At 41.7% G+C, this 13,706-nt stretch overlaps 1 protein-coding gene across 1 annotated transcript; it reads right to left on the bottom strand.

Moving 5' to 3' along the window:
• Positions 1 to 7,769: 7,769 nt before the first annotated feature.
• gltpa (glycolipid transfer protein a) lies at positions 7,770 to 13,649 on the bottom strand. The gene is made up of 6 exons (XM_085180925.1): positions 13,006 to 13,649; positions 12,388 to 12,515; positions 10,169 to 10,227; positions 9,964 to 10,097; positions 9,252 to 9,402; positions 7,770 to 9,147 (listed from the first exon to the last, which is right to left on the bottom strand). Exons 2-6 carry the CDS (start codon positions 12,488 to 12,490, stop codon positions 8,965 to 8,967), a joined length of 630 nt encoding a protein of 209 aa, XP_085037051.1. The 5' UTR covers positions 12,491 to 12,515; positions 13,006 to 13,649; the 3' UTR covers positions 7,770 to 8,964.
• Positions 13,650 to 13,706: the final 57 nt, after the last annotated feature.

Raw genomic sequence — 13,706 nt, 5'->3', positions numbered from 1 at the left:
AAACCTGTTGCCACTGATTTTTATTCCAGTTCTTGTGTAATTTTGGCTCTCTGTTTCTCTTCCTTAAGAATGCCTATTTGACAGCCACCCTTCCACTGAGATCCCCTTATTGGTGCAAAAATACTATTTCATGCCTATCAAACTGTGTTAGCGTTGGCATTTTTCAGCAATTCAGCTAAAGAAATAGGGAGAAATTATATGTTTTGTGACAGGCTGGTAGTAGACAAGTTCCTAAAGATAGAATTTAAGATTTCTTTCCCAAGTTGTCTTTTAGGTGGAGCGACAACACTGGCTCATCCCTTGTGTCGGGTGTCTTTTTTATGCATAAATAGGTCATAGGTCAGTGTTAAGTGGTTTAGCAAACAAAAAGCATTCCTTTGAAAATGATAAGGTGCAAGGACTGGACTGAAAATGAGTGAAAAATCAGCCAATGGTTAAAGAGAAACTTTGAAAGACCTTCTGAAAGCGTGGAGAACTATTGCTCAAGGCCTCCTTTAAAAAATGACAAGAAAGTCTGGCTTCTTAGAAGCAAAATATAAAGAAATGGGCTTTGGGAACGGACTTCAGCGTGAACGACCAGTTCCCCAAAGAGATCCTGGAACGACGCAAGGTCCTGTTCCCAGTCCGACGCAGCTTCATCCTGAAAGGCTCCCGTGCTGTCATCGCCGTGGACCGGCTCTACGTGGACGGACAGCTCTCCGCGACCCCGGCACCACACCGTGGTTATATTGACTGCACTCCAGATAAGAACCCGCTACATTCTTTTCTTATTCATTCACACTTTCTCCTTTAACATGGGTTTAACCTAGTAATATCAGTATGATGTCATAGCAGATATAACACCGTCACCCTCCGTCTTTACTTTAATTGGAATGTTTCCGTTTCTTTTCTTTTTTTTGTTATCGCTTACAGTTTATGTGGTTTCTTTCTTTCTCTTGTCTTTCACTGCTGTGATCACCTACTTCCCCACTCACCTACAAACAACACCCTCTATTTCTCCATATTTTCACACCACGATCACGCAAACACATGCGCTCAACGGCAGCACATTTACAACAGCCTCACAGCAAGCACAGACTTACAGGACACATACACAAGCCACGCTTGTTCATATTAGTGAATAGTCACACACATAGTCAGAGTTATGGAGCCTATCACCACACTTTTTTCTCTTTCTATTTACAAACAAGTGATGTTTCCACATTCTCTCCACCCGTCTGAACGAAACACCCAGCTTACATCATTAGACATACACACACAATTATGGGCATGCTGAGGTTTGTCACATGGAATGTAAATGGGGCTGGCACCAGAGGAAAGAGGTTAAAGATATTTAACCAGCTTAAAAAACTACAGGCAGATGTTGTTTTATTACAAGAAACTCACAGACCTGTTACAGGTTTAAACGAACTTAAAACACCTGAGTTTCCTAATGTGTTTGCAGCTTGTTATAATTCTAGACAAAGAGGAGTAGCAATTTTAATACATAAAAATGTTAATTTTACAGTACTCGATACAGTTATAGATCCAGAGGGTAGATTTCTAATTATTAAACTATCAATATTGAACAAAAAACTATGTATTGTAAGTATATATGGTCCAAATGTTGATGAACCCTCATTCTTCCACGGATTTTTTAGTGCACTCTCTGAACACCTTGATTGCACACTCATTCTTGGAGGCGACCTCAACCTTGGACTAAATGAAGAAATGGATAGGCTCAACACAACAGGAACTCAGCGCAATTGGCAATCCACAAATATAATCAAACAGTATATGAGCGACTATGGCCTTTGCGATGCATGGCGCTCCCTTCACCCCAACTGTAAGGAATATGCTTTCTTCTCACATGTTCATCACTCCTACTCTCGTCTGGATTATTTTTTGGTCAGCAGCTCACTGCTGAGTGACATTTCAGACACTGAGATTCACCCTATAGCTGTCAGCGATCATGCTCCTGTATCTTTAACACTAATGCACAAGAATAATACTACGCCAAGTAAAAACTGGAGATTTAACACATCACTACTTAAAGATGAAGACTTTATTAAATATTTTAAAAAGGAATGGATTTCATATTTAGACTTTAATGACACTCCCGGAACATCTGCTTCTGTTCTATGGGAAGCAGGAAAAGCTGTGATGAGAGGTAAAATAATTTCTTTCTCATCACACAAAAAGAAAGAAGAAAACAAAAATATTCAGGAATTAGAAAAAACCATCAAATCCTTAGAAGAAGCCTACGCGTTCCACCAAGATCAAGAAATAATGAACAAAATATGCAAAACAAAACTAGAATTAAATGAAATTATTAATAGAAAAACACAATTCCTTGTACAAAGACTTCGCTTGCAGAATTTTGAACACAGTAACAAATCAGGTCGATTTCTAGCAAACCAGTTAAAAATAAATAAAGAAAAAACAACTATATGTGCTACTAAAGATTTATCGGGGAACACAATATATGACCCTGGAAGAATAAACAACATTTTTAGGGATTTCTATGAAACTTTATATTCACCACAAATAAACCCGTCTAAAAATGAAATTGATTTGTTTCTTGACAACGTAACTCTTCCAAAATTACTAGACAGTCAAGCAATGGCACTGGATTCGCCACTGACGCCAGGTGAACTCCAGGAAGCCCTGATAAGTATGCCCAATAACAAGGATCCAGGTCCAGACGGCTTTCCTGCAGAATTCTACAAAGAATTCTGGACAATTTTGGCACCAGTATTCCATAGATTGTTGCAGGAAATCAAGAAAAATGGCAGACTACCACCAAATATGAATTCTGCCAACATTAATCTCCTGCTAAAACCAGGAAAAGACCCTTTATTTCCCTCAAGTTATCGTCCAATATCCCTTATAAATGCAGACCTTAAAATAATCTGCAAAGCTCTCTCAAAGAGATTAGAGAAAATAACCCCCCTCTTAATTCATCCTGACCAAACTGGTTTCATAAAAGGTCGGCACTCCTCAACAAACACTCGTAGATTACTTAATTTAATAGACTACTCATACAATAAAAACATTGAAACCATAATATTATCTCTAGATGCAGAAAAAGCATTTGACAGAGTTAACTGGAAATTTTTATTTGCAACTTTACACAAATTTGGTTTTGGAAACTCTTTCATAAATTGGATAAGAATATTATACAATTCCCCAACAGCTCATATCAGAACAAATGACCAGACATCCTCCAGCTTTTGTCTCCTGAGGGGCACCAGACAGGGATGCCCACTCTCCCCTTCACTTTTTGCAATTTTTATCGAACCTCTAGCAGCAGCATTTAGACAGGCTACAACAATTAAGGGCATAAAATGTAAGAACGTAGAACATAAAATCAGTCTCTATGCGGATGATGTGTTGCTTTTTCTGCAAAACTCACAAATCAACCTCTCTGAAGTAATTACTCTAATAAACTGGTTTTCAAGAGTTTCAGATTATTCAATTAATTGGCCAAAATCTACAGTTCTTCCCATTAACTGCTCCTTCCATAATTCATCTTCTGCCCCACTACAATCTGGAAATATTAAATATTTAGGTATTAATGTTTCTCCTAAGCTTTCAGACTTAATTAAATTAAACCACATCCCACTTCTAAAGAAAGTAGAAGGCGATCTGACTAGATGGAAATCTCTACCCATATCACTCATGGGAAGGGTCGCCACTATAAAAATGATGATCTTGCCAAAAATAAATTACTTATTTTTAATGATCCCCAACAAACCATCACAAGATTGGTTCAGATCTCTGGATTCACATATTTCTAAATTCCTTTGGAAAGATAAACCCCCGCGTATCAGCTTAAAAACACTACAAAGAACCAAGGATAGAGGAGGATTAGATCTGCCTAAGTTTCACCAATACTTCTTAGCCAACAGGCTTCAGTTCATCTCAGAATGGTTAAAATGTACCCTCTTAGATGAGCCCTGGCTAGATGTTGAACAGGCACTATGCAATGATCTAGAGATTTCAGACCTACCATTTATTAGCTCAAACATCAAAAGACATGAATGCTTTAAAAGCATCAATATCAGCTTTTCTCTGACAGCATGGTGGGAGTTTCTAAAAATAACGGAGTCTTCATTAATCCCATGCAAACGTACACCTATCTGGAATAACCCTGACATATTACAAAACAATAATAAGATTAATTTCCCAGAATGGAGTTGTAAAGGAATTAAATACTTAGAACATATATTAGAGGGAACAGAATTTATTCCATTTGACAGACTAGTTACACAATATGGGATCAACAAGAAAAGATTTTTAGAATATCAACAAATTAAATCCATAGTAAAAAAGAAATTTAACCTCAGTCAAGTTGAATTACAAACACCACCAAGTGTGGTTCAATTTCTTACTCTTAAATCCCCCAAACTATTATCTAAAATATACAGAACACTTTCTAAAATAGATGAATCAATATCCCTTCCTATTGCAAAGTGGGAAGCAGATTTATCAGTCAGCTTAGACCAAAACGTCTGGTCTCAGATGTGCTTAAAAACCTTTAAATTGATTAAAAATCCCAATCTGCAATTAATACAATACAAAATACTGCATAGAGTGCACTATACAGGTCATCGAATGTTCAAGATGGGCTTTACATCCGCCAACAACTGCTCACACTGTCAAGGCAATACACCAGACAATTACATCCACGCTCTTTGGTTTTGTCCACCAGTGCAGAAGTTTTGGCACGAGATATGTGAAGATTTATCAAAGTGTCTGAAATGTAAAATTCCAACCTCCCCTTTAGTATGCTTGTTGGGAAATTTGGATGATGTCACTACAGAAACTAATACAGTCCACATGGTTTTTACTGCCCTATGCATCGCCAAGAAAACGGTCCTCATGAACTGGAAAAATAAAAATAATCTTAATTCTAGCCAATATAGAAACTATCTAATAGATCACATTAGTCTCGATATAGCCTCTGCCACCACATTAGATCAATCCCTCTGGGCTCCTTTGATCGGCTCCATCACCTAGCGGGGTTGGGGGGTCGTGGTTTGGTCCCGCCTTGGCTATTGTGGTTGATGTGGAGGTTGGGATGGGCTTAGGGCACCTGGAGGACCCCTAGAGACGTTATCCCTGGAGGGCTTAACCCGGGGGTTGTGTTCATAACCTGGTTAGTGGCTCTGGTCGCTCTCAGAGGTTGTTCTCCTCGTGGCCGCGTGCAGCGGGGCTGGAGGATGGTCTGTGCTGGCGGACGTAGGTTACTGGCCTGGTGGCCTGGCTGCCCCTGAGTGGATCCGGGGCGGGCGTGGGGGTTTGGGGTTCGGGGGTGCTTCGCCTCCGTGCTGGGGCTCTGGCTGGGCCTTGGGGGCTTCGGTCCTCGTCGGTGTGTCGCCGAGGTTGTGTGCGGGTGGGTGCACGGGGGCTTAGCCCTGGCGCAGGGGGCCTCTTGTGCATCGGCCTAACCGGGGGGCTCTTGAACTGGCAGGGAGGTTGTTCCATCTTTGCAGGAGTCCACTCTGCAGGTGGGGGAGAGACATAGGAGAGGTGGAGAATAAACTTAACCTGGGTGTCTGTGTCTTGTGTAGTCTGGGAGATGATTGAATGTTGGGGTGGGTACAGTTTCCTCTGCGGTGGGGTAGGGTGGGCTGCCCCGGGTCCTGTGGGGCTTGGCGGTGCTGCTGCCGTAGGCCCCGGTCTGGATGGGGTCCCTTGCCTTGGTGGATACCAGAGGACGGGGGTGCCTATTGGGGTCAGCGGGGGAGCTGGCCCTAGGGAGGGACACCCTCCCCTCCCTTCTTTTCCTCCCCATCCCCGGCTGCCTCCCTCTTCCCGCTCCACCACACCCACCCACACAGGTAGGGCTTTGGGGTGCGAGTGTGTCACCAGGGTGCAGGGGAGACATTCCCCCCCCTCTGTCCTCTTCTGGCCACCTGTGCCTCAATTTTATCTCACAACTTAGACATCCACATTACTTACACTCTCATAACACACACACACATATATATATATATAGGGCCTTGAGGGTGGGCACGTTAACGGCGTCCAGTAGACGGTCTGTGTATTCAAACCTACCTCTGGCGCCGGTGCCCACCTCTCAATTTTAAATCCATGTAGACATTGAGGGTTCTCGGGAGGGGCCGTGCTAACACCTGCTGCTCTCTGGCAGCAGCACCATGCTCTCCCTTGTTTTAAACACACTTTAGAGCAACATGCAGCAATACTACACTTGAGCGGGAGGAGGGGGGTATGGGGTCTTAACACACCCCCGTTCTCTGCTAGCCATCGGGGCGGGGTGGCTGGGAAGAGATGCTGGCTGTCCGATTGGCCTCCCTGCTGCTGCGGAGCCTGGGGCGGTCTGCTAGCCTCCACCACGGAGGGAAGGGTAACATCTCTTGGGTCTGGGTGCCGTTTCCCCCTCTGGGGGCGAGGATACCTGGACCCGGGGTATAGACTATGTTTGGGGAGTGTGATTGTGTGTACATGTCCATTTACGTTTATTCCTACGTTGGGTGAGTGCTGAGTGTTTGTATATGTGTGCATGAGGGTGGGAATGCATGTCTGTGTCTGTGTGTGCCTGTTTGTCTGTGTCTATATGTCAGGTCGGGTCTTAGACTCCACCTCTCTGGGAACTCCCAGGCCCTCCAAGTGTGGAGGCCTATCTCCCCTCACCACACTCCCTGCCGGTGACTGATGCCCTCAGGGGTCGGTGCATTGTTGGTTCTTGGTGTCCGGGGCTGGGCGCTCAGGTCATGCGCCAGCTCACTCCCGGTGGCTACTTGGCGGGGCCTGGCGCCTGCTGCTCAGTCGGGCCTCTTCCGGGGCGCGGAGGGCCCTCGGGCCTCCGGCCTCTGTGCCTGCGGCTCGGTTCACTCTGGCACAGCTGGCTGCCGGCGGAGCCGGCGGGCACGCCGGTGCAGCCCCCTCTAGTTTCTGCCCGGTGGCTACTGGGTGACCCCTCGCCTGGGTATCCTCAGCCCTTCCCATGAAGGTGGTACGGATGCCCCTCCGGTGGTCCTCCTTGGGCTCTTGCACTCTGGGACCTCTGGATGTCTGGGGCCTGGATCTCCTCCATGCCTGCTTCATGCCCTGGGGGACAGGGCTATGGCTCTCTACATCCTCTTGCAGACCATTACATGGGGAAACCATTTGAATACAAGCGCGCCGATCCACACAGGTGTGCACACAGGTGTTCACTGTTTGTAGACTTAAATCACACCTTTCTTGGCTGCTACTTCAAAGCACATTGTGCGCTGTCTGTCCTGCGTGCTGCACAACAACATTCAATATTTAGTATTTACTACTGTTTACACTTAGCTAGATTAATGCGATGGTGTTGTGTATAGTATGTTGCTTTGTTTTGTTTTGTTTTTTTGCTTGTTTTCTATTCTTTTTCTCTCAACAGGTGATCCCGGAGATATTTTTTTCCCCCCTTTCTCACTGTCCCTCTCCCCTTCTGTTTTTCTTTTCCTTCCTCTTTCTTTCTCCCTTTCCTATCACTCACTCATGTCTGTCCCGTCTGTAACAACTGAAAATAAAATAAAATAAATAATAAAAACAAAGGTCGATCAAATGGACCAATACGGCAATGCCATGATGATCCATTTGGCAAAATAAATCCATTGGGTATCCTTGTTGGTCTTCAGACAACAATTCTGACGGCTAAAGAACCAAATGGGACAGGCAAAAAAAAAAAAAAAAGAAAAAAAAAGAAATGGGCTTTGAACAATACACATTAATTACACATTAATTACACACATTAATTACACAATGATAGGGAACAAACTAAAGAAGACAAATAATTTCATTGATAATCACACAAACTGTCATTTTTTAATACATAATATGAAAGAAAAATATTTGTTTTCTTGTACAGTACACACACTGCAACATAATGCGAGAAGACACACCACACTCATCAATCATTTGACATTTACTTGAAATTACTCCTTTAGAGATGTCAAAAACTGCAATGAAAAACCTTTTTAAAATGATGCTTAAAGGGTAAAAAGCGCCTTTAGAATGAGAAACACTGATGAAGCACTGCTTAAGACAGCACAACTTAGCATAGCAGCTAAGTATACGTTAGGCAGACTTTGCCTTTAATAGTGACGGATGTATAAAACAATAAAAACAATCAAACACAGAAAAGCTGACACAGTCGCTTAAATGAGCCGCACCTCCAGCTTAAGGCACAAACAGGTGTGTGCAATAGAGAATGTTCATGTAGAGCAGGAATAGAGAGAGGAGCCCTAAATACTGGAAGTCATGATAGTGATTGCTGGTTGTAGTGCTTAAGTAATTTGTAATGATTAAGTTTAACTCCAATCACAGACAGCTATACAATACAGTGTTTGGTGGATAAGCTAAAACATATGGATTCTTCTCTCTCTGTATTCACTTCAGTGTAACTACCATAGAGCCCTGTGTTAGAGAGATATTGCTTAAAGGTAGCATGACACTATGACACCCATTATAATGGCAAAATTAAACTGTTTCCCAATTTATATTGTTTCCTCCGTGTGATTAGAAACTTTCTAATTCATAATTAATCTTATATTTTGTGATGACTTGTTACAGGCTGATTAAATATATCAGCATCAGATATCCCACATATTAATGTCTCGGTCCTGTCTGGTTAAGTTAACTTTGATTCCTGGTATAGTTCTAACACATTTCTGTGTACTGAGTACTCATAAGAATAGATATAAACACCCAACAATAATTTAAAACCTGAATGCAACACGAATGTTCAAACACAGAGTAAAGAAATGCAATTGTTATGTAAAAACAATATTTACTGTATAGCTATATTTGGATTTCTCATCCCAGAATCAAATAAGATTGAGGAAAAGATTCACCAGCAAAGCCGGAAGTGAATATTATGCTCTGTCACAGTGAGCTGTCTTTTAAACATGCGGACTGCAGAGCTACTGAACATAAACGACTTAATGACTACATCACTCCCACTGAGGAAAACGCAGGGAAGTCCTGCATTTACACTGTGTAGTCTAGATCAGCATTCATCTTATTGTACATGTCATATATAGCATCAACAGTTGCAGAGAAGTTGATGAGAAATTTTCTGATTTTTTCCAAGCAGTCCTCTTCCTTGACATCCCGACCCTTGGAGAGGGCTCTCAGGAAATCGGACTTATACGGAGCAGCAAAAAGAGCCGCCTATAAGAACAAGCACAGATTTTACTCACAAGCCTACACGTCTAATGCGCTTATGACACATTTATTGTATATAAAAAAAAAAGTTGTAGCTACTTTGAATGCACCTTGAACAGTTGTTGCACAAACCAGCCGTGATATCTTTTAAGTGCTATTTCATAGGCTTTGGTGACATTGACTCGGATAAGGTTTGGATTGTTCTCGTCCTTTTCACCGTCCACCAGGCTCTGAAGGAAAACTTGGATGAATTTTAGACCCCTTTTGGACAAGAAGACATGCACAGTGATTATGGACGAGGACTTTTCTCAGCTTGACGAAGCAAGTGCAGCACAACAGTCTAAGACAGGGATGTCAAACTCATTTTACATCGACGGCCACATTAAGTGGCATTGACAGAAGAGTCAAACTCCACTTTCTGTCAATGTAAGGACTTTTAACTACACAGTCAGTCCCTAAGATATATTAATAAAAGATGAAGAAGTGTTGTTTCAACAGAAAATCTCAGTTTTTATAATGATAAATGTGTAAAATTATAGAAAAAGGTCTGCTAGCACTCTGGGCTCAGAGTGCTAGCAGAACTTTTGCCGTGGTATGAATGGCTGTTGGGGATTCTTTATCAGCAGGAAAAGATGTCAAATTGATAGTTGAAAGTATTTTTAAAACTACATTTTAAAATATAGTTAAAAGTTTAAAATATATGCCCTCCTTCATGTTTTAGAAAATCGTCCACCGGGCCTACTTGGAGTCTTTGCTGGGCTGATTCTGACCCCTGGGCCTTATGTTTGACACCCCTGGTCTAAAATGTAGAGTTTCTCACACCTTTTTAGCCACATAAGTGCCAAAGTTGCTCCAACTTTGGGCCATTCTCCTCCATGCATTTCCTTCTCTGCCTCCAAAATCTGCTGGAGAGTCTTGAACCGTCCGGGGTTGCTATCATAAACGGACTTGATTTTCTGTTAAATAAAACAGTTATTGCATCATTGTATCATCCATTAGCAATGTAGAAGTCAAGGGCCATACTTACTGTGATGTTACCCGATATGTCAGCCTTGATCGGTGCAAAAATAGTAGAGCCGAGGCAGTCTGAGGAGGAATATTTACACAGGCTGTGACTCGCAATTAAAGAAGTCAAAACTTATTTCCCCACACATGTGAACAAAAACTACTGAGCTCATATGAGATGAACATTCTCTTTGGAGGTAATCAACATCTCCTACTAATTAACACAAAAGCTAAATTTGAATCTGTATTCAACTTGACTTAAACTCCGGTTTGAATGCACAGGATCATCTGTGGGGACTTATGAACAATCTCACAACCCCTTTAGCAACTTGCTGTTAACAAATGACAAGTTAGATTTTTTTTTAAATTATAGTTGTCCTTCATGATTACAATGGTATCCCATGAGCTTAATCTCATGTTTGCTATTTGACCTGTCCATACTTGTAGACTGCTGAACAGTAATGTCTTTAAAAACCTAAGTGGTTTACACATTTGCCCCTGTTTCTGAAAGCAGACACAAATCCCTTTGGAGTTGCATCAGGCATCTGGTTTTTTAAAAGAACTGAAAACTACCAAATCAAATAAATAGAGCTGTGTGCTGTAGCGACCCCTCGTGAATAATGATATAGCTTTAGTAAAATGATGGAAAAAGCATGTGCAAAGTGCCAGTGTTTTTTTTTTTTGCACCCTCTGGTTAAAGGTTTTAAGCCTTTAACCAGGCTTAAAACCGCACCCTGCATCAGTGCTGCACGGCAGGTATGTTGTAGGGTGACAGGTGAGCATTGACTCTACAACTATGATTATAAATAAATAAAGTGCAGGATTGTTTAGTGAACATTCGTTAAGAAAGTGTTTTTCCTTTGTTTTCCCACCAGTGACAGGTCAAAATGTCTGCAGTGACAAAAATCTGCTGTTGGACAGCGAGTATCAGACACATCACAGTGTTATCATTAGGTATCTGTTAATTAGGCGATGCTGAGTGAATAGTAATAATGAACAACAAGACATCTCGAATGCGGACATCACATGGCTCATGGCTGACCTGCTAACACAACAGACAGCCTTTAGCTCTTGAGCTGTTACTGGAAACTACCCATGACTAAGCCTTTTCTATTGTGCAATGCAGTGTAATGCATCGCCACAACACTAATGGCATCATTTAATGTTTCAGATCCCTTTAATTTCCATACACTCCACGGGGAAAAGGTTTTTGTACTAAATATTGGACTTCTGAAACTAATTATTTATCTACTAATTATTTATTACTAATAACAAGCATTAAGTAAAACTTACTAATTGAAATGACTCAGAATGATTTGAGGCAAAGCCATGATGACATTTTACTACTAACTTTTACTACTACAGGTTAAATAACAAGTCTCTATTTAGATATAAATAAAAATAAAATACACTGGTGTGTTGAAACAAGACTAACAGGAGAGTGACCGTGCCAGTGGAGTGAAGTCTATTAGGACACTAATTAGGCAAGAGAGTTTCAGACACCTGTGTGAATGTACTATGAGTGTGCGGGATGGTAATGGCCTGTAGGAAAGTTGGCTCAAAAATTTCTGGGTCAGGAAGAATAATGGTGACAAGGAGGAAAGAGCCTAATATCGACATCAGACTTGGTTCATCTCAAGGGTTTCACGTGGCAAATTCAATGGAGGGACTTTGGCATATTAATAGAGAATGAAGCCGCACAAAGATGCCCTGGCGCACCGCGGCACCGGTGAATGGGCATGGGGAACTCAACACCGTACTAATCAATTTTCACAACTTAAAATCCAGGCCAGTGGAGTAAATTATGCATGCTAAAGGATTGTAGACAGGTTGGTGGAGAGAAACACGATCCAGAAAAGATTATCATTAGGAAGAGCAACATCGTTTTGTTAAACGAGATGGAAGTGTTGTGACAGATTTATCCTCACCACAAGTTCAGTGTTTAATTATCAGACAAATTCCAAATGAAGATTCACAGCAGTGGAAAAAAACACGTCCATTGCATGGATGGTAATTTTAATGTAAACTGCACATTTTGTGCCTACTGGACCAGTTTAACAGTCCTGGAAGTATAAAGCACGATCGGTCTGTGGCATTAATCTGGAAGCCTTTGAGAGGTTAATCATAAACCACCACAACTATACATTTTCCCTGCTGTCATCTATTTTTAAAATTCACGCCTTCATTTGCAGTCCCATTAATGTAGTCTCCCCTGTGTCACACTGTGGAAACTTCACTTACCAAAGAATGGTGGAAGGTATGACACAGCTTCCAGAAACGGTCTTGTTTCCACTTGTCTGTCAGCTGGCAGCTGTCTGAACTGGTGCTCCATTAGCAGAGCCATCTCTTTAGTCCGGATACACTCCTAACTGTTGAAATGATAGCAACAGGCTGTCAGTCCTCCACTGCAGCTTCACAGTGATAGGAGGAGGAGAACACACACATACACACACACAGAGAGAGAGAGAGAGAGAGAGAGAGAGAGAGAGACATCTCTCTCTCTATTCACACACACACACAGAGAGAGAGAAAGATCTCTCTCTCTATTCACACACACACACACACACACACACACAGATAAATCTCTCTCTCACACACACACATAGAGAAACCTCTCTCTTTCTCTCTTTCTCGCCCTTACACACACACACACACACACACACACACACACACACACACACACACACACACACACACAGAGATCTATTCACACACACACACACACACACACAGATAAATCTCTCTCACACACAAACATAGAGAAACCTCTCTCTTTCTCGCCCTTACACACACACACACACACACACACACACACACATCTCTCTTTCTCTCTCTTACACACACATGGAAGTCACCTACACTGAACTCCTGGCTGCAGAGGAGCTCATGTGATCGACCTGTTAGTGATAGGTCCGGGCCATCGCCACCTGCCGGGGTAAGAGGGCGGATAAACGGTACCAGACAGAAGAAACAAGTCCAGAGTAAACAGCACCTGATGTGCTCCATCAGCTGACACTGGTCTTCCTCTGCGTTTAATCGCATGTGCTGCTTTGCTGCCAACTAATGGAGTCTGGTGGAATATCGCTCTTTGGTTCCACTTAATTTATCTGTTTATCTGTTAGTTAGTTATAGTTATCCCGGGATTCGTGCAAGCATATAACAACTATGTAATATCTTACTGTAAGAGACAGACAAAATAGTATCACACATGAACTCCACAGTTTGGTATTTTAAGTAGATTATTTTATTTTAGTTATTTTTAGTTTTAACATTTTGTGTTTAATGTAGTTTAGTTTGCAGAGTAGGTTTGCTCGTTTTTATTGTTAATTATTAGTTTCATGTAAGTTCTAATTAATATTAATATTATTAATATCAGTAGTAGTAATAGTACTAGTGGTAGTATCAGATAGATGTGTCGAATCATATCTAATGAAAGTTTTAAAGAAAGTTACACAATTTCAACACACTGACCGAAGAGATAATCACATAAAATCATGACTTATCGACGACGACAAAGACAAAGAAAATTCAGTGGCGGAAACGAACTTCCAATTATGCGT

This window comes from Neolamprologus multifasciatus, chromosome 12, assembly GCF_963576455.1.
Source record: "Neolamprologus multifasciatus chromosome 12, fNeoMul1.2, whole genome shotgun sequence".
NCBI classification, from domain to species: Eukaryota; Metazoa; Chordata; class Actinopteri; order Cichliformes; family Cichlidae; genus Neolamprologus; species Neolamprologus multifasciatus.
The sequence above is the reverse complement of the archived record's forward strand: the minus strand, read 5'-3'. Positions and strand labels throughout refer to the sequence as shown.